The sequence below is a fragment of the Engystomops pustulosus genome, chromosome 7, assembly GCF_040894005.1.
Source record: "Engystomops pustulosus chromosome 7, aEngPut4.maternal, whole genome shotgun sequence".
NCBI classification, from domain to species: Eukaryota; Metazoa; Chordata; class Amphibia; order Anura; family Leptodactylidae; genus Engystomops; species Engystomops pustulosus.
The window spans coordinates 172,643,784-172,664,910 of NC_092417.1; the positions used below are offsets into that span (position 1 = coordinate 172,643,784).

The window sequence follows — 21,127 nt, forward strand, 5'->3', positions numbered from 1 at the left end:
CTCATGGGATTCCGCGTATAGAACCATGTGACCTCATGGGATTCCGCGTATAGAACCATGTGACCTCATGGGATTCCGCGTGTAGAACCATGTGACCTCCGGAACAGCCCAGTGTTCTTCCTCCAGGCAGGACCTGATGTTATCATATAGTATAGTCCATGGTTTTATTCCATTAGATTGGTCCCCATTAACCATCTGGTTGTGGGCGGATCTTCATATAGGCGGTTTGGTCGGGCGCCTCATACCCGGGCCCTATATGAAGAACCGCTATAAATCTATACTCGCCTTCTGGCTTCTTCCCCCTGGCCCCACGGCTCCGTGTTCTCCGTCTTCCTTTTGGCCCGGCCGCATCACTATGAGGCGGTGGTGTCGCCACAGCGTGACATCATAGTTTATGCACCGCGCGGGCCCTTACAGTATGACGTCATGCGGCCGCGACACTGCCGCGTCATAGTGATGTGCCCGGGCCGGAAGATGGAGCCGCATGGCCGGGTGGAAGAAGCCAGGAGGTGTGTATACATTTTTTTTATTTTATTTTTTAAGCAGCTGGAGGGGTTTATGTAAAGGAAGGGGGGCATCTGCTGTGGACATTTCAGTAAAGGGGGGCATCTGCTGTGGACATTTCCGTAAATGGGGACCCTGCTGTGGGCATTTCAGTAAAGGGGGGCATCTGCTGTGGACATTTCAGTAAAGGGGGCCTCTGCTGTGGACATTTCAGTAAAGGGTGTCATCTGCTATGGACATTTCAGTAAAGGGGGGCATCTGCTATGGACATTTCAGTAAAGGGGGGCATCTGCTATGGACATTTCAGTAAAGGGTGTCATCTGCTATGGACATTTCAGTAAAGGGGGGCATCTGCTATGGACATTTCAGTAAAGGGTGGCATCTGCTGTGGACATTTCAGTAAAGGGAACATCTGCTGTGGACATTTCAGTAAAGGGGGGCATCTGCTGTGGACATTTCAGTAAAAGGTGGCATCTGCTATGGACATTTCAGTAAAGGTGGCATCTGCTATGGACATTTCAGTAAAGGGGGCATCTGCTGTGGACATTTCAGTAAAGGGAACATCTGCTGTGGACATTTCAGTAAAGGGGGGCATCTGCTGTGGACATTTCAGTAAAAGGTGGCATCTGCTATGGACATTTCAGTAAAGGTGGCATCTGCTATGGACATTTCAGTAAAGGGGGGCATCTGCTATGGACATTTCAGTAAAGGGAGGCATCTGCTATGGACATTTCAGTAAAGGGGGGCATCTGCTATGGACATTTCAGTCAAGAGGGGCATCTGCTGTGGACATTTAATTAATGAGGTGCGGCTGCTGCTGGACATTTTATTACAGTAGCGACTGCATTTCCTACCTAATAACTTTTCCCAGGTTTTTTTTGGGGGAAAAATTAGGAGCTTCAGCTTATATGCGAGTATTTACAGTGTAGAGGAGTTCAGCAGCAGAGTGCACAGGGCAGCATTCACCTCTCCTGCACTGTCTGGGGATCTTATCTGGACGGGAGTCGGGGTGGAGGGTTTCATGCAGTTAGGGAATGTGATTGGCTTTCCTGGATAGATGGGATATAAGAGCAGGATTGTAGTTCTTCATTAAATGAAGATATATAGGATATACAGTAGCACTTAAAGAGGACCTGTCACCCAAAATTTCAGCACTAGTGCTTGAACGAACACCGCAGTGTTAGAAGGATAGTGTTACTGGAAACCTAACACTGCGGCGGGGTACAATGCGGCGGGGGACAGCTGCTCACAAAGCTGTCCGACATATTCATGAGGGGGCGTGGTTGTCGCGCGGCAGTCACCGCCACCTTATGGAGAAAGCGGGGCGGTCCGGGGAAGAGGCAACGCCTATTATTGGATTCTATGAGGCCAGTGACAACGTGATGTTATAAAGCCACGTGACCTCATGGGATTCCGCGTATAGAACCATGTGACCTCCGGACAGCTTTGCGAGCGGTCCGACGATTACATTGTACCCCGCCGCAGTGTTTGATAGCGTTACCGAAAATTTCCGGTAAAGCTGTCACTCTAACACTGCGGCGTTTGTTCAAGCACTAGGAGCTGCTTACTTTAGTAACATCTCCTAGTGCCGAAATTATGGGTGACAGGTCCTCTTTAAGTCCTAACATCCGGACACATATTGGTTTGGACGCTGGGGGGGCCCTAGTCATGTGAACAGCCTGGGGCCCATGGACAATTAATCCGCCGTATTGCACTTTGTCTAAAGATAACCACCACAGATGTCAGTACAGCACAAAGGACAAGGAGCTTTTGTCCAGTGAATGTTATTACGGCACAAACCTGGCGCTGCCATCATGAAGTTAACATAATGACCAGCAGGTGTCAGCACAGTTTACAGTGGTAGCAGACACTACAGTCAGTGAGGCATCTGATTGAAGGGGTTAACCCCATGGCATCTTAGGGGTCCCCCTGGACTTGTACCTACACACACATACACATCCCGCCATTGGAGTTTGGTGATCAGACATCAGGGCCTGTCAGGTCATCATTTGTCCCGAATCCAAAAAAAAAAAAATAAAGTAAAAAAAAAAAAATATTGCTTCATTTTTTCAGAGGTTGTTCAAGATGACAGAACATCGATCACATCCTGAAATGGCGCCTCTCTTGTCCATAGGTTTTCATTGGTATTGCAGATATTGTGGAAGTTACGAGACCTAAGCTGCAATACCAGAAGCAACCACTAGACAAGAGGGGCGCAATATGTAGAAAAAGGCAGCCATGATTTCTGTAATTTCCTTCATCCCCACATGATAAGGGATAAGTTACGGTAGTAAATTCACACGTTGGGTATAAAGGCAACTTATCACGAGACAGTGAGAGGTAAGTGACGCCATCATGTGTACAACTCAAGAGGTGAAAGCGACACCGATCACATAATTATACAGTCACCTGGACCACCCCTTTAAAATTGAAATACCCATTTAAATCCGTTTTGCCAAAGAAATGACCCCATAAAAGGCTCTTGGAGCTGACTGGGTTCAATATTTGCATATATTATATTATCAGCAATAAAACTATAACTAAAGGTTGTGCAACAGACTACAAAAAGTCTCATATAAAAAAATATATAAAGTGTTCCTGATGTGTGATGATGATCCGACTTCAACGGCAGTCGGGAGGCGGGGCGGGCCTCTCACCCTGTCTCCTCCCCCTCGGGGTCACGTGGCTCGGTGCTCGCAGCTGGTGCTGCACTTCCCGCAGGAGCCGCTGGGGGCCGCTGTGACGTGGCGCGGTCAGCGCTGAGATCTCGTCTTTCCCGCGCCGCCTCCTGTACAGTTGGTGTCTCTGTGCTGCGCACACACTGAGGAGATCGCCGGAGCCCGGGACATCGCCGCACACACAGAGGGAGACATGCCGACCGTGGAGGAGCTCTACCGGAACTATGGCATCCTGGCCGATGCCAAGGACGACGTGAGCCAGGTGAGCAGCGCCCGGGCCCGTATCCCGGCAGGGGGCGGCCATGTTCAGGCTTCTGCGGGGTCTAGGCCTCGTCCGGTCCCTTCACCCCTCGAGTATCCCTGTACCCGGGCTTCCCGCCTCCACGCGTGCCAGGCCCCGCTCTACTCATCGTACAATGGGATCGTCTACTGAGCTCAGAACCGACCAGTAACGATCTGATCGTCGTAGTAGTGATCCCTGACCGCCCCCCCAGGCCTTGCCCCTGTAATGTAGACCCCCCTCTCCCCAGGCCTTGCCCCTGTAACGTAGACCCCCCTCTCCCCAGGCCTTGCCCCTGTAACGTAGACCCCCCTCTCCCCGGGCCTGGCCCCTGTAACGTAGACCCCCCTCTCCCCAGGCCTTGCCCCTGTAACGTAGACCCCCCCTCTCCCCGGGCCTTGCCCCTGTAACGTAGACCCCCCCTCTCCCCGGGCCTTGCCCCTGTAACGTAGTCCCCCCCCCTCTCCCCGGGCCTTGCCCCTGTAATGTAGACCCCCCCCTCTCCCCGGGCCTTGCCCCTGTAGTGTAGACCCCCCCCCCCCTTTCCCCGGGCCTTGCCCCTGTAACGTAGACCCCCCCTTTCCCCGGGCCTTGCCCCTGTAACGTAGACCCCCCCTCTCCCCGGGCCTTGCCCCTGTAAGGTAGACCCCCCTCTCCCCGGGCCTTGCCCCTGTAAGGTAGACCCCCCTCTCCCCAGGCCTTGCCCCTGTAATGTAGACCCCCCCCTCTCCCCAGGCCTTGCCCCTGTAAGGTAGACCCCCCTCTCCCCAGGCCTTGCCCCTGTAAGGTAGACCCCCCCTCTCCCCGGGCCTTGCCCCTGTAACGTAGACCCCCCCCTCTCCCCGGGCCTTGCCCCTGTAACGTAGACCCCCCCCTCTCCCCGGGCCTTGCCCCTGTAACGTAGACCCCCCCCTCTCCCCGGGCCTTGCCCCTGTAACGTAGACCCCCCCCTCTCCCCGGGCCTTGCCCCTGTAACGTAGACCCCCCCCTCTCCCCGGGCCTTGCCCCTGTAACGTAGACCCCCCCTCTCCCCGGGCCTTGCCCCTGTAACGTAGACCCCCCCCTCTCCCCGGGCCTTGCCCCTGTAACGTAGACCCCCCCCTCTCCCCGGGCCTTGCCCCTGTAACGTAGACCCCCCCTCTCCCCGGGCCTGGCCCCTGTAACGTAGACCTCCCCCCTCTCCCCGGGCCTTGCCCCTGTAACGTAGACCTCCCCCCTCTCCCCGGGCCTTGCCCCTGTAACGTAGACCTCCCCCCTCTCCCCGGGCCTTGCCCCTGTAACGTAGACCTCCCCCCTCTCCCCGGGCCTTGCCCCTGTAACGTAGACCTCCCCCCTCTCCCCGGGCCTTGCCCCTGTAACGTAGACCTCCCCCCTCTCCCCGGGCCTTGCCCCTGTAACGTAGACCTCCCCCCTCTCCCCGGGCCTTGCCCCTGTAACGTAGACCTCCCCCCTCTCCCCGGGCCTTGCCCCTGTAACGTAGACCTCCCCCCTCTCCCCGGGCCTTGCCCCTGTAACGTAGACCTCCCCCCTCTCCCCGGGCCTTGCCCCTGTAACGTAGACCTCCCCCCTCTCCCCGGGCCTTGCCCCTGTAACGTAGACCTCCCCCCTCTCCCCGGGCCTTGCCCCTGTAACGTAGACCTCCCCCCTCTCCCCGGGCCTTGCCCCTGTAACGTAGACCTCCCCCCTCTCCCCGGGCCTTGCCCCTGTAACGTAGACCTCCCCCCTCTCCCCGGGCCTTGCCCCTGTAACGTAGACCTCCCCCCTCTCCCCGGGCCTTGCCCCTGTAACGTAGACCTCCCCCCTCTCCCCGGGCCTTGCCCCTGTAACGTAGACCTCCCCCCTCTCCCCGGGCCTTGCCCCTGTAACGTAGACCTCCCCCCTCTCCCCGGGCCTTGCCCCTGTAACGTAGACCTCCCCCCTCTCCCCGGGCCTTGCCCCTGTAACGTAGACCTCTCCCCGGGCCTTGCCCCTGTAACGTAGACCTCTCCCCTCTCCCCGGGCCTTGCCCCTGTAACGTAGACCTCTCCCCTCTCCCCGGGCCTTGCCCCTGTAACGTAGACCCCCCCCCCCCCACCCCCCTCTGCCCGGGCCTTGCCCCTGTAACGTAGCAGAATAGTGAGTGCAGCTCCGGAGTATAATACAGGATGTAACTCAGGATCAGTACAGGATAAGTAATGTCATGTATGTACACAGTGACTGCACCAGCAGCAGAATAGTGAGTGCAGCTCTGGAGTATAATACAGGATGTAACTCAGGATCAGTACAGGATAAGTAATGTCATGTATATACACAGTGACTGCACCAGCAGCAGAATAGTGAGTGCAGCTCTGGGGTATAATACAGGATGTAACTCAGGATCAGTACAGGATAAGTAATGTCATGTATGTACACAGTGACTGCACCAGCAGAATAGTGAGTGCAGCTCTGGGGTATAATACAGGATGTAACTCAGGATCAGTACAGGATAAGTAATGCCATGTATGTACACAGTGACTGCAGCAGCAGCAGAATAGTGAGTGCAGCTCTGGGGTATAATACAGATGTAACTCAGGATCAGTACAGGATAAGTAATGTCATGTATGTACACAGTGCCTGCACCAGCAGCAGAATAGTGAGTGCAGCTCTGGAGTATAATACAGGATGTAACTCAGGATCAGTACAGGATAAGTAATGTCATGTATGTACACAGTGACTGCACCAGCAGCAGAATAGTGAGTGCAGCTCTGGAGTATAATACAGGATGTAACTCAGGATCAGTACAGGATAAGTAATGTCATGTATATACACAGTGACTGCACCAGCAGCAGAATAGTGAGTGCAGCTCTGGGGTATAATACAGGATGTAACTCAGGATCAGTACAGGATAAGTAATGTCATGTATGTACACAGTGACTGCACCAGCAGAATAGTGAGTGCAGCTCTGGGGTATAATACAGGATGTAACTCAGGATCAGTACAGGATAAGTAATGCCATGTATGTACACAGTGACTGCAGCAGCAGCAGAATAGTGAGTGCAGCTCTGGGGTATAATACAGATGTAACTCAGGATCAGTACAGGATAAGTAATGTCATGTATGTACACAGTGCCTGCACCAGCAGCAGAATAGTGAGTGCAGCTCTGGGGTATAATACAGGATGTAACTCAGGATCAGTGCAGGATAAGTTATGTCATGTATGTACACAGTGACTGCACCAGCAGCAGAATAGTGAGTGCAGCTCTGGGGTATAATACAGGATGTAACTCAGGATCAGTGCAGGATAAGTTATGTCATGTATGTACACAGTGACTGCACCAGCAGCAGAATAGTGAGTGCAGCTCTGGGGTATAATACAGGATGTAACTCAGGATCAGTGCAGGATAAGTTATGTCATGTATGTACACAGTGACTGCACCAGCAGCAGAATAGTGAGTGCAGCTCTGGAGTATAATACAGGATGTAACTCAGGATCAGTACAGGATAAGTAATGTCATGTATATACACAGTGACTGCACCAGCAGCAGAATAGTGAGTGCAGCTCTGGAGTATAATACAGGGTGTAACTCAGGATCAGTACAGGATAAGTAATGTCATGTATGTACACAGTGACTGCACCAGCAGCAGAATAGTGAGTGCAGCTCTGGAGTATAATACAGGATGTAACTCAGGATCAGAACAGGATAAGTAATGTCATGTATGTACACAGTGACTGCACCAGCAGCAGAATAGTGAGTGCAGCTCTGGTGTATAATACAGGATGTAACTCAGGATCAGTGCAGGATAAGTAATGTCATGTATGTACACAGTGACTGCACCAGCAGCAGAATAGTGAGTGCAGCTCTGGTGTATAATACAGGATGTAACTCAGGATCAGTACAGGATAAGTAATGTCATGTATGTACACAGTGACTGCACCAGCAGCAGAATAGTGAGTGCAGCTCTGGGGTATAATACAGGATGTAACTCAGGATCAGTACAGGATAAGTAATGTCATGTATGTACACAGTGACTGCACAGCAGCAGAATAGTGAGTGCAGCTCTGGGGTATAATACAAGATGTAACTCAGGATCAGTACAGGATAAGTAATGTCATGTATGTACACAGTGACTGCACCAGCAGCAGAATAGTGAGTGCAGCTCTAGAGTATAATACAGGATGTAACTCAGGATCAGTACAGGATAAGTAATGTCATGTATGTACACAGTGACTGCACCAGCAGCAGAATAGTGAGTGCAGCTCTGGGGTATAATACAGGATGTAACTCAGGATCAGTACAGGATAAGTAATGTCATGTATATACACAGTGACTGCACAGCAGCAGAATAGTGAGTGCAGCTGTGGGGTATAATACAGGATGTAACTCAGGATCAGTACAGGATAAGTAATGTCATGTATGTACACAGTGAGTGCACCAGCAGCAGAATAGTGAGTGCAGCTCTGGAGTACATGGATGTTACTCAGGATCATTATAACTGTGTATTTATAAGGTTTCTTGGCCTCTGAGATTGTCAAAAGCTTTTTCTTCCTCTCATCTGTCCTCAGTCAGTCATATGTGAGTGAATGTCCTTACTGTTGTCCTGCAGGGGACGTGGTGCAGGTAGCTGTGGCTCTTGGACACATGTAGTGATCTTTTCTGGTGCTGTTTTTGCAGCTGTCACGTGTTAGTTTGTCTTTGTGTTGTATCCCGTGTAGTTCGTGTGCAGTAGTGACACCACCTCCCCATTGTCTCCACAGCATAAAGCCGCCTACCAGATCATCCTGGATGGAGTGAAAGGAGGCGCCAAGGAGAAGAGATTGGCCGCTCAGTTTATCCCCAAGTTCTTCAAACATTTCCCGGACCTTTCTGATGCTGCGCTCAATGCCCAGCTGGACCTGTGCGAGGATGAGGATGTTTCGGTACGAGATCTCATCTAATTTTCGGCGGCTGAATTTTTTTCTGTGTATAATTTGACATGTTTGCAGGTTTTTATTAAGTCTGTTACCGAAAATCTACCATAGTGTTCCTTTAGCTAACCCTGACTGTTTCCTTTCTGTATTAGATCCGTCGGCAAGCCATCAAAGAACTGTCCCAGTTTGCCACCGGAGAGAACCTGCCGCGTGTGGCCGATATTCTCACCCAACTTCTACAATCAGGTACTGGGCGAATCCGGACTATCATTGTAGCTTTTCTCTAGGGTCCCTCTGTACATGAAGATTTGTGGGGTCAGCAGAAGGGCCAAAGATAACCCAGCCCTGTCCATTACTTCTTGGCTTCTTGGGCTTGCAGAAGATGATGTGCTGCTTTAAAATGGAGTCTTGTCTGGTGAACTCTGTTCTGGGGCAAAGCCCGGCTGACCCCACAGAGGGCTCCAAGTGCCACCTCTAGCGCCCATGCCATTGATTTACCAACAAACCATGTGTCTTTGTACTGTATTACACACATCGAAATACCGCGAACTACCATTCTACATGTAGCGTCTCCAATTCATAGGGGTACCCCACCTTCCCATTTTAGTATGGCCAGATTCTGCAGTGACCGGTGCTGCTGCGCCCAACAACTGTTAGGCGCATATAGACGCTGCCAAATTGTTCATTTGGATTATTTTGACCCAGATTAAAAATCTACCTGTTGTCCCACCCCTTTAATGAAAGACTAAAGGGATTAAAGATTAATTTCCGACAGATTTTAATGTTGTATTTTTGTTTTTTAGACGACTCAGCCGAGTTCAATCTGGTGAATAACGCTTTGCTGAGCATCTTCAAGATGGATGCCAAAGGTAATTACCCATCAGAAATCTTATGGGCTTTGCATTCTTTCTCCAGACGAGGTTTCGGTTTTCTTCAGAGCCTTAATACATATTAAGTTGGTGTCTCCTCTCTCCCGCTCAGGCACATTGGGAGGCTTGTTCAGCCAGATTCTTCACGGGGAAGATATAGTGCGTGAGCGAGCCATCAAATTCCTTTCCACTAAGCTGAAAGCACTTCCTGAAGACGTCATGACAAAGGAGGTGGACGACTTCATATTCTCAGAATCAAAGAAGGTAATTGCATATCTAGTGATAAGAGATGACTGGGCAGGTTCTGCATTCTTACGTGTCCAGGACATGATGCCAGAGCATGCAACTCGGCAAATTAATTGCCCTAACAACTAGCCATGGCTAAAGAGGGGATAGACTCTATACAGCTATTGGCACCAAAGGCCCTAGTGATCAGCGAAAACGAGCACTGAGTGATATTTCATAGTATCATATTTCGTGAGCTTTATTTCAATACAGCAAATGGGTTACACAGGAGCCACGTCCCATGGCAAAGTCCTGCAGCTATCACCTAGTATGGGGTGGTGGGAACTTCTTTCAAACCCTAGTATAGCAGACCTGCATTGGAATGCTATGGAGAATATGGACTTCTGGCGTAGAACATTCTGCCTAGAAGCGTCCAGGGGTCAACGGTTATACGTGTGATTATAGATATAGTGATTATACATCTAATACACACATAGTAAAATGTCACCATGTTCTGTGAGAGCTATATACTATGTCTCGTGAAAGGGTCTTGTTAAGTCTCTAAAAGTTTACAAAGTTTCATCTTTTGTATTGTAAAGTGGGAATTTATGGGCCTCTCTATTCCTTTTGCTTACATTCATTCGTTTCAGGATGAGTTTTATGACTTGGTTATCTGCAGCAGTCATGATTATCACTGTTTGCCTCAGGTTCTGTATGATGTCACCGGAGAAGAGTTTGTTCTGTTCATGAAAATCCTTTCTTCACTGAAAAACCTGCAGACAGTTAGCGGCCGTCAGCAGCTGGTGGACCTGGTGTCTGAGCAAGCGGGACTGCACCAAACGCTGAACCCAGCAGACCCGGACTCTGTGGATCGCCTGCTGCAGTGTATGCGCCAGGCGGTGCCGCTGTTCTCAGTAAGTGTCCAGTCAGGATATAGATCCATAGAATGATGTACTGAGCTATGAGGGAAGATTTGTATCATATTCAACCTAAATTCTTGATTTTTTTTTATTCCTAGAAAAATGTCCACTCAACAAACTTTGTGACTTATTTCTGTGAGAACGTCCTCCCCATCCTGAGCACCCTGACCAGTCCAGCGGAGGGCATTGATGTCCAGCTAGAGGCAAGTAATAGCACTAAGGTGCATAGTCTGCCCTGACTATTACCTTATATACTCGAGTATAAGCCTAGTTTTTCAGCACAAAAAATGTGCTTAAAAACCCAAACTCGGCTTATACTCGAGTCGAAAAAATAAATAAATCAAAACTCGCCTTTCTGGCGGCACCCGTAGATCTTCTGTGCGATCCATCCGGTATTGTTGTGCTGCACGACGGGGAAGGGGGGGGGCTATATACACTGGGGCAGGGGCTGGCAGGCTATATACACTGGGGCAGGGGCTGGCAGGCTATATACACTGGGGCAGGGGCTGGCAGGCTATATACACTGGGGCAGGGGCTGGCAGGCTATATACACTGGGGCAGGGGCTGGCAGGCTATATACACTGGGGCAGGGGCTGGCAGGCTATATACACTGGGGCAGGGGCTGGCAGGCTATATACACTGGGGCAGGGGCTGGCAGGCTATATACACTGGGGCAGGGGCTGGCAGGCTATATACACTGGGGCAGGGGCTGGCAGGCTATATACACTGGGGCAGGGGCTGGCAGGCTATATACACTGGGGCAGGGGCTGGCAGGCTATATACACTGGGGCAGGGGCTGGCAGGCTATATACACTGGGGCAGGGGCTGGCAGGCTATATACCAATGCATTTCCCACCCTCGGCTTATACTCGAGTCAATAGGTTTTCCCAGTTTTTTTGTGGTAAAATTAGGGGCCTCGGCTTATACTCGGGTCGGCTTATACTCGAGTATATACGGTACTTGTTTCAACATTGAAATGTGAGCTCTGATGCATTTGATTTGTACAAAGATTTTGAGCTATAATAACCCGTGAAACAGGGAAGGCATATGCCTATAACATTGTGAATGATAAGCAGCCCGATTGATTCATGCATTTACCCCTAGATAGTTTGCACACCTCATAATGCTGGAACGCTTTCTTTTTTGAAGGTTTTGAAGCTCTTGGCTGAGATGAGCTCCTTCTGTGGGGACATGGACAAACTAGAGTCAAACCTGAACAAGCTCTTTGATAAGTTGTTGGTAAGTAGTTACATATATATTAAGTGCACGTACACAAAAAAGACACATTTGTTTCTATTTTTGTTCTGCAGCAGTGATGCTCTGCAAAAGCTACATGGTCCATAGACTAGACAGGACCGTGGCGGCTAAAACTGCAGAGATAGCCCCCCCCTCATTATATTGGTGCTGCCTGTCGTTATCTTCATATTATGGAGGATAAATGATTCATCCCAAGGTGTTGTCATATCATTAATCTTTGGACTGTCTCCTGACAGGAATACATGCCACTTCCACCTGAAGAGGTAGAGAACGGGGAAAACTCTGCAAACGAGGAGCCGAAGCTACAGTTCAGTTATGTGGAATGTCTTCTCTTCAGCTTCCATCAGCTCGGGAGGAAAATGCCAGATTTTCTGATTGACAAAGTCGATGCTGATAAACTGAAAGACTTCAAAATCCGGTAAGTTATATATGCCAAGATATGTGAGAGCATCAATGGCTGCAAGTCTCCCCCCCCCCCGCCTGCAGAGGTGGCCTTTAATAGCAAAGTCTTAATTCCTGTTTAGGGTTAAAACAGTAATGTTGCATGGTCAATTCTTTGTTTGCTCTCTAGGCTGCAGTACTTTGCCAGAGGACTTCAGGTCTACATCCGACAGCTCCGCCTGGCTCTGCAAGGAAAAACCGGGGATTCCCTGAAGACAGAAGAGGTAATTGTAATGGCCATATTACTGGTCACCTGGTTAAAGGGAACCTGTAAGCTATTTGACTAACCCAGCTCTGGGGGGTACTGGTGATCTCCACCATATGACTGAGCAGAACAAGGACACTGAGGTAGATGTGGACGAAGTCTTACAAATAAATACCTGTCAAGAGCCCTTGACACGTAGCCATGGGGGGGGAGCACCCTAAAAAACATTGTAGGGCTCTCTGAATGTGCCTAATGTAGCGCTAGTGTCAGAGAATAATCATTACAGACATCCAAAAAGTCCACTAAAAATATCTCTGCTTCTTTCTTGCAGAACAAAATCAAAGTGGTCGCCCTAAAAATTACAAACAACATTAATGTTTTGATCAAGGTAAGTGTTTTTTTTTTGTTTTTTTCTCAATGGGGTTTTCTTCATGTTTTGGATACATGGGGAAATGATGCAGTAGTTTTGCATTGTGGGGCAACTCGTGTACATTAAATATTTCATTAACTAAAAATTGTATTGCGAAAATTGCAGAATGTCACATGTAGTTACAGTGGTTATTTATCCCCATCTAGGATCTATTCCATAACCCTCCATCCTACAAGAGCACAGTGACCCTGTCCTGGAAACCAGTGCAGAAAACAGAAGTTGGGTGAGTGTGACGGAGATTATAGAGATGAAGCCGCTAGAGCGATTATATCGGCCCATGTGTAAAAGCTTTGAAAGCTGGACCTTTTTTGTTGATTAAGGATTTAATAGATATAGTGGGTAGAGACCTGTTCCAAAGGTTAGGCATCCCTGTCTGATCACCTGCTCACACATCCCGTGATGCCAGGCTCCAGCATGTTCTATAGCAGGGGTCCCCAAACTTGTTCACTGTCCCCCTCAGACCATTGGAGGGCCGGACTAAAGTTTAAAAATATATAGCGGTACATGTGTCCGCATCCGTAATACACTGGTACCCCCCTCAATTAATTAATATACTGCACCACCTTAAGAACTATTTTAAATATTGGCCCAATTAATGAATTAATTGGGACAGTTATTAAATATACTGGGACCCCCCCCCATTAATTATTGAATATGCCCCCCCCCCCCATTAATTATTGAATATGCCCCCCCCACCCATTAATTATTGAATATGCCCCCCCCCCCCCATTAATTACTAGGCTGCCCCTCATAATTAATTATTTCCTAGGCTGCCCCTCATAATTAATTATTTCCTAGGCTGCCCCTCATAACTATTGGCCCCCGGCCACCACAATCTTTTTACTGCCCTTTTTAATAAAAAATAAAAACCCTGTACTCTCCTAAGTCTCCTGCCGCGCGTCTTCTTGCCACGTCCGTGCAGGAAGGGGGTGCGTGGCCGCGCATCCTAGTTCATGGAGCGATGTGCGCCGCGGTTGTATTCCGCACACATCGCTCCAGTAATAGTGCGTGAGCGGCTGTTTCTGGCCGCATCTAGCACTATACAGTGACGGCCACGAGCTTCCTGTCCGGATGGACTGAGGCTCCTGCCCGACTGTCGAAGGCCGCGGGCCGTAGTTTGGGGAACCCTGTTCTATAGAAATTTATTGGTTGATTGTTATAAGTTTACACTATTATGTTAGTAAACAATCATTACTTTTATTCTCAATGTTTAAAAGATTTATAATCCTGTTGTACCTTTTAGGCAAAAGAGGTCAAGTGAAGACAGTTCCTCAAGTTCCCCTCCCAAAAAGCCTATTCCAGGACCAAAGAGGGATTCCCGACAGATCTACAATCCTCCCAGCGGAAAATACAGCGGAAGCCTAGGAAACTTCCCTTATGGTGAGTAACATTAGTGATCTAGTTATATAGGGGTGTGTGGGAGGGGGCTACATGTCTCGCATAAGGGTCTGGGTCAGTAATCTATTGCTATAACATGATCCTCCTCAGTGACTGTGTAGTGTGTCGGCACTACAGGCAAGTCAACAAGTCTCCCCATGTGACAGCTGTACAGGTGAATGACATAAGACTGCTGAGGCCAGAGGACACGTGTGTTGTATAGGTGGTACTGCTGAGCCCTTGTTCTTGTTATCTATAGGGGTCCGAAGAGTCGATACCTTCCTTCCCCTCACTGATCAGACACCGATACTCTACCTACAAGAAAGGGCACTACATAAGCCTTCCATAAACCTGCGCTGTTTCCCAGTGATCTGCCACTTTCAGAGACATTTCTATTTTTCTCAATGCAAATTAGTGCACTAATGGTGGGACCGTAATTGCAAATTGGCACGAGTCCTCTTCTCCTCATCGCCCTCCCCCAGCCTCTCTCCTGTTACCTCCGCATGCTAACGTCTGCTTACCCCCATGATCAAAAATCATTGGAATTATTCAGATACATTTTTTCTTTTTTTTTCCATCGACATGCCCAAGACTATTCCCTACAGGTTCCCTATAAAGGAACGCTAGAATTGAATTATACCTTGTGCAGGGACTGCATGGAAGAGCAGGACTTCTGGGTTTATGAATATGATGAAAATGAGTCCTGCTCCTCCCTCCAAGCCCTGCACCATGTGTTATTCAATTAATTAGCTTTGTCTGGAGTGTTCCTTTTGAAGGTATTGCCGGAGGTTGAAAAACATGACTTCTTTTTTTCCAAAAACAGAGTTACTCCTGGCCATTGTTTCTGCTGGTATTGCAATTCTGCTACATTTATGTAGCTGAGTTGCAATACCGGCGCACAAACTGTGGTCAGGGGTGGTGCAGTTTTGAGAACTAGTAGGTTCTCTTTAAAGGAAATCTACCATCAAAATCCATCCTGATAAACCAGGGACACTTACTCATGGATCCAGGCACCGGGACTGTGCGAATCTTAAATTTGTTATCCATGGCCTCCTTCCTTCTAAAATCAACTTTAACAATCATGCTAATGAGCCTGAAGAGCTCTGGGAGTTATTACCAAACACCTTAAGCACCTCTCATCCGGCACAGTGTAACAGCCTGTGAAGCTGCAGCATGGAGGGGCACTGGTAACTCCTCCAGAACTTTTCAAGCTCATTAGCAGAATTATAAAAGCTGATTTTAGAAGGAAGGAGACGACTTAATAGAACATTATGGTGCTTGGATTTATGAGTAAGCGCCCTGGTTGATGGATCATGATGGATATTGATGGTAGATTACTTTTTAAGGTGTTAATTATTTTGGTAATATATGCATCTTATGCTGCATTCACACGGCGGCGTACGGGAGTGGTAGGGTGCAGCACACGTGTGCTGTGTATTTCTATGGAGTGGGGCTCATGATACCAATAAGAAAAACCCGCTGTATTGTGGAATGGATCTTTGTAACCGTATACTTTTTTTTTTTTCTTTTTCCACCTGCAGAACAGCGAGGAGGCTTCCGTGGAGGCCGGGGCAGAGGATGGGGAGGACGTGGGAACCGCAGCCGGGGCAGAGTATATTGATGTGGACCTGTAGTGAGGCTGGACTGCTGATCACCTGCCACCGGCAACAGACTTTTTAACATGAAAGCGTTCTTTCTACCTTTGTATGTACCTACCGTTTTTTGTATTCAGACGTCGCAGCAGCTTCATGTCCCCCCTCCCCCTCCAGGTCAGACGCTGCACATAAGAGGATCCGGACCGGCTTCTCCATAGGACTATGTGCAGCCGCTGCAGGACTGTAGAATATTCTTCTAACACTTTTCACATGAACTTTGCCGTTGCTGTCGATCATCTACAGCTCCTAAATCTCCAAGGGCTCAGAAGCCGAGGTGCGGAGCGGTGGATGTTGTTCATTTCCGAGCCCATAGTTGACATTTTTTGGTTCATTGCCAAAGTCCGCCTTGACCACGCGCCCATCTGCATGCCGGCGAGCGCAGAAGGTACCTGCAGACGCCTCCCTCCATCACCCTCTTTTGGTTTGATTCAATTTAATTGTTTTTTTTATTTTCTTTTTAATCTGTTAATTTATTCTTTGACAGTAAAGCTGCGGCACTACAGCGAGGTTTTTGTTGTTTTTTGTTTTTTTTTCCCCGTACTGTGTGATGTCTGAACACGAAAACTCAGAAGGATTTGCTGTTTTCCTTTTTTTTTTAACATGGGAGACTGTGTAACTCCATGTGCTGTTTGTTTTTTTTGTATTTTAATTGGGGGTATAAATATGTTTGGGGTTCAAAACTAGGGGGGAAAAAATCCTGTCTTTGCAATGAATGGATCCATTCCTGTATTGAATCGTCCTTGGATGTAATCCGGTTGTGGGGCGTCTTCTGTGATGCACCTGGGAGGTCACAGCAGGTTTAGAGGTCGTGTGAATGGTGGTGACTAACCCTTGGTAAATACATCTATGAGCATGAACATGTTATATGATAACTATGGGGGTAACTGTGTCCTCAATGTGAGATTTGAGGGTGTCGCATTTAACCCCATTCCAAAAGTAATAGCTCCGTTCTATGTACAGTGTCCGGGTCTGGTAACTGCAGCTCAGCTCATTGAGTATAAAACCCCAAACCGATCACTAAATCCATAAGTTGGAGAACCCCTTTTGGATAATCTCACATCCTGTGTATGATACAAATTTTGAGCTAAAGCCACAGGTGACTCCCTATGGAATGGGAAAAGTGCACGAAAGATTAGTATTATTCTTGCTTTTAGCTGAATCCGGGAGGTCCTTGTCCCAGAAGTCCAGTATTTTGCAGCCAAGCACCAACTTTTATTTTTTGAGGAATTGGATGCAGGCCATAGGAATGAGCTGGGAACAATAAAGATGTGAATAGTAACACTAAGACTGGGCCCCTGACTAGCAATAATGGGGATACAAGAAGGTAGCAGTCCCAGAACACATAACCCCCTGTATAGTTGTACTTTACACCCAAATAATAGTCCTGAGGACTCCTAACTCCAAAAACTGGTCCACATTCTCTGGTTGACCCCCAGAGATCCTGGAAATGAATGGGCCGCAGCACTGATGTAGAAGCCGGCTCATGCATGTCCTATGGTTGTTATATGCAGGTACATCACTAGGTATAATGAATCTCTGTGTATAGTGATGAATACACTGCAGGAGCTGCATCACACCTTGCCCTGGGTAGGTTTTCTTGGAAGCCCTTGATGAAATGTGCTGATAGTCAGGCGATTGCCATGATACTAGGAAAAGAACTATAGATCAGCCCCATATTACGGTTCTAACTTCCATTCTGCTTACTGAAATACATGCACACTTAGCTGGGCCAGGCATGCATGTGTACAGGGGATCCGAGGTCATGGGTTTTAAGACTGTATCTTGCGATGAAGCTGTGAGGCCTTGTCCCTGCACATTCTCCACTATATACTGATTATGTTATATATTGATGAATATTTACGTCCTGTCACCTGGAAAATTTGTGATAAAGTGGGGGGGGCCGTATATAAAGGTAAACTGTTTCCTGCATCCATTAACTCTTTAGACTGCACACTGGTTCACATAGTTTGCTTTTAAAGGGGTTCTCTAAAAAATCCATAATCTGGATGTTGGTGAGGACGTGACCCCAGGTGACCTCTCCTGGCTGGGTGGCCCCTCTGCTCACCGAGCTTTTATGTTTTTCTTCCTGTTCGGTTCCTGGATGTGTGTGATGTTATACTGCAGTTTATTTCGTTTTCCTTCTCCAGAATTGGAATGTTTTTTTTTCTTTTTCCATTTTTGCTCTGTAACAAGTTCCATGCGCTGGAATAAATTTGTTTTATAAGGTGTAAAGCCTCGTGTCAGAGTATGTGTTCAACAAATGAGGTGTCATCCTGGCATCAGGACAGTAAGTAACACTAGATATTAGATAGCCCCAAACATTGACCCCCCCCACCCCCTCCTTATCTATGTTCAGAGTATTGCGACCAACAATGCATTGAATGTGGGAGGCGTGCTAATGGAACCTGGATTATCTACCGGCCTCAGCTGTGTCACACATGAGCAATGACTAACCACCGGCCTCAACTGCATCACACGTGTGACTACTGACTAACCACCGGCCTCAACTGCATCACATGTGTGACTACTGACTAACCACCGGCCTCAACTGTGTCACACGTGTGACTACTGACTAACCACTGGCCTCAACTGCGTCACACGTGTGACTACTAACCACTGGCCTCGGCTGCGTCACACGTGTGACTACTGACTAACCACCGGCCTCAACTGCATCACACGTGTGACTACTGACTAACCACTGGCCTCGGCTGCGTCACACGTGTGACTACTAACTAACCACCGGCCTCAACTGCATCACACGTGTGACTACTGACTAACCACCGGCCTCAACTGCGTCACACGTGTGACTACTGACTAACCACCGGCCTCAACTGCGTCACACGTGTGACTACTGACTAACCACCGGCCTCAACTGCGTCACACGTGTGACTACTGACTAACCACTGGCCTCGGCTGCGTCACACGTGTGACTACTGACTAACCACCGGCCTCAACTGCGTCACACGTGTGACTACTGACTAACCACTGGCCTCGGCTGCGTCACACGTGTGACTACTGACTAACCACTGGCCTCGGCTGCGTCACACGTGTGACTACTGACTAACCACTGGCCTCGGCTGCGTCACACGTGTGACTACTGACTAACCACCGGCCTCAATAATGTTGCACATGACCCCTTATTAATCAACGGTCTCAATATTTGAGACACAACTACAGATTAACCACCGGCCTCAACAGTGTCACGTAATTATTAACCACCGGCCTCAATAGTCATCTGTCACACATGGCCACTAGGCTCAGTGGTCACATACACAATGAAGATGCCATGTGACAGTCACTGATGTCCTGGAGCAGTAACTGGGTCCCACAAACCCCAATTTTGAAGTTCTGGACAACATTTACCATACACTGTATAACATTTTTATGTATATGTATAAATTCGGGATAGATCTTTAATAGAAGCAGCGCAAAAATTGTATGAGGTTGCACTAAATACTAGCAGAATTGGTTTAAGGAAAACACAGGATCTTTTTGAGATTCCTTGTAGTCGGAGCTGTAGTCGTAGAGTTTTGTCGGCAGGAATGTCTGCCGTTATAACACTAAACCTCCTCTGAGCAGGAGCTGCTGGTCCTTGTAGTCCTCCCCCGCAGCCGCCGTCTTCTCATAGGCGCTACACCCTATGCTTCTGGAAGACTTTGCCTCTACTAAGATGGCGGCCGCGGCTCTTCCTCTTCCGGTTTGTGTGGCGGAAGTGATGTCAGCAAGAAAGATGGCGGACAGCAGAAGCGGCCCGCAGAGCCCCCCCGAGACCGGAGCGCAGGTGGGGGCAGTGCGGACCCCTCGGGGCTGGACATGTCTGCTCGGGGTACTCTCCCTGCTCTGCACCCTGGGGCCCGCGGGGGCCACAACACACTGGGTGGTGACGGAGGACGGCAAGATCCAGCAACAGGTAAGAGGACACCTGACAGGGAGGACAGAGGGGACCTGACAGGAGGTAACACAGGGGACCTGACAGGGAGGGGTAACGGGAGGACAGAGGGCACCTGACAGGTGGTGGCACAGGGGACCTGACAGGAAGGGCTAACGGAAAGACAGAGCGCACCTGACAGGAGATAACCAAGGGGACCTGACAGGGAGGGGTAACGGGAGGACAGAGGGCACCTGACAGGAGGTAACACAGGGGACCTGACAGGGAGGGGTAACGGGAGGACAGAGGGCACCTGACAGGAGGTAACACAGGGGACCTGACGGGGAGGGGTAACGGGAGGACAGAGGGCACCTGACAGGAGGTAACACAGGGGACCTGACAGGGAGGGGTAACAGGATCACAGAGGGCACCTGACAGGAGGTAACACAGGGGACCTGACGGGGAGGGGTAACGGGAGGACAGAGGGCACCTGACAGGAGGTAACACAGGGGACCTGACAGGGAGGGGTAACGGGAGGACAGAGGGCACCTGACAGGAGGTAACACAGGGGACCTGACGGGGAGGGGTAACGGGAGGACAGAGGGCACCTGACAGGAGGTAACACAGGGGACCTGACAGGGAGGGGTAACGGGAGGACAGAGGGCACCTGACAGGAGGTAACACAGGGGACCTGACAGGGAGGGGTAACAGGAGGACAGAGGGCACCTGACAGGAGGTAACACAGGGGACCTGACAGGGAGGGGTAACAGGAGGACAGAGGGCACCTGACAGGAGGTAACACAGGGGACCTGACAGGAAGGGCTAACGGAAAGACAGAGCGCACCTGACAGGAGATAACACAGGGGACCTGACGGGGAGGGGTAACAGGAGGACAGAGGGCACCTGACAGGAGATAACCAAGGGCACCTGACAGGGAGGGGTAACGGGAGGACAGAGGGCACCTGACAGGAGGTAACACAGGGGACCTGACAGGGAGGGGTAACAGGAGGACAGAGGGCACCTGACAGGAGGTAACACAGGGGACCTGACAGGGAGGTGTAACAGGAGGACAGAGGGCACCTGACAGGAGGTAACACAGGGGACCTGACAGGGAGGGGTAACAGGAGGACAGAGGGCACCTGACAGGAGGTAACACAGGGGACCTGACAGGAAGGGCTAACGGAAAGACAGAGCGCACCTGACAGGAGATAACACAGGGGACCTGACGGGGAGGGGTAACAGGAGGACAGAGGGCACCTGACAGGAGGTAACACAGGGGACCTGACAGGGAGGTGTAACAGGAGGACAGAGGGCACCTGACAGGAGGTAACACAGGGGACCTGACAGGGAGGTGTTACAGGAGGACAGAGGGCACCTGACAGGAGGTAAGACAGGGGACCTGACAGGGAGGTGTAACAGGAGGACAGAGGGCACCTGATAGGAGGTAACACAGGGGACCTGACGGGGAGGGGTAACAGGAGGACAGAGGGCACCTGACAGGGAGGGGTAACGGGAGGACAGAGGGCACCTGACAGGAGGTAACACAGGGGA

The 21,127-nt window shown here is 49.7% G+C and overlaps 2 protein-coding genes across 2 annotated transcripts in view; both read left to right on the forward strand.

Annotated features, from left to right (window-relative positions):
• The first annotated feature begins 3,223 nt into the window (after nucleotides 1–3,223).
• On the forward strand, nucleotides 3,224–16,215 carry API5 (apoptosis inhibitor 5). The gene is made up of 14 exons (XM_072118992.1): nucleotides 3,224–3,444; nucleotides 8,177–8,338; nucleotides 8,482–8,575; nucleotides 9,133–9,198; nucleotides 9,311–9,462; nucleotides 10,131–10,337; nucleotides 10,442–10,546; nucleotides 11,493–11,582; nucleotides 11,837–12,018; nucleotides 12,172–12,265; nucleotides 12,578–12,634; nucleotides 12,823–12,899; nucleotides 13,920–14,056; nucleotides 15,595–16,215. The coding sequence occupies exons 1-14, from the start codon at nucleotides 3,376–3,378 to the stop codon at nucleotides 15,672–15,674; spliced, it is 1,572 nt and encodes a 523-aa protein (XP_071975093.1). The 5' UTR covers nucleotides 3,224–3,375; the 3' UTR covers nucleotides 15,675–16,215.
• Nucleotides 16,216–19,363: 3,148 nt separating this feature from the next.
• The window catches only part of TTC17 (tetratricopeptide repeat domain 17), a 44,453-nt gene continuing 42,689 nt past the window's right edge, over nucleotides 19,364–21,127 (forward strand). Inside the window, exon 1 of the mRNA XM_072118993.1 lies at nucleotides 19,364–19,618. Coding sequence (XP_071975094.1) covers nucleotides 19,379–19,618 — 240 coding nt within the window. The 5' untranslated portion in view covers nucleotides 19,364–19,378. The remainder of the gene's footprint in view (nucleotides 19,619–21,127) is intronic.

What these genes read in the sequence shown, in the direction of transcription:
- API5 (XM_072118992.1), top strand. Translation starts at nt 3,376, where the DNA reads ATGCCGACCGTGGAGGAGCTCTACCGGAACTATGGCATCCTGGCCGAT. An exon ending in TATTCTCAGAATCAAAGAAG is followed by an intron (nt 9,463 to 10,130) that starts GTAATTGCATAT and finishes TGTTTGCCTCAG; the next exon opens with GTTCTGTATGATGTCACCGG. An exon ending in CTGAAAGACTTCAAAATCCG is followed by an intron (nt 12,019 to 12,171) that starts GTAAGTTATATA and finishes TTTGCTCTCTAG; the next exon opens with GCTGCAGTACTTTGCCAGAG.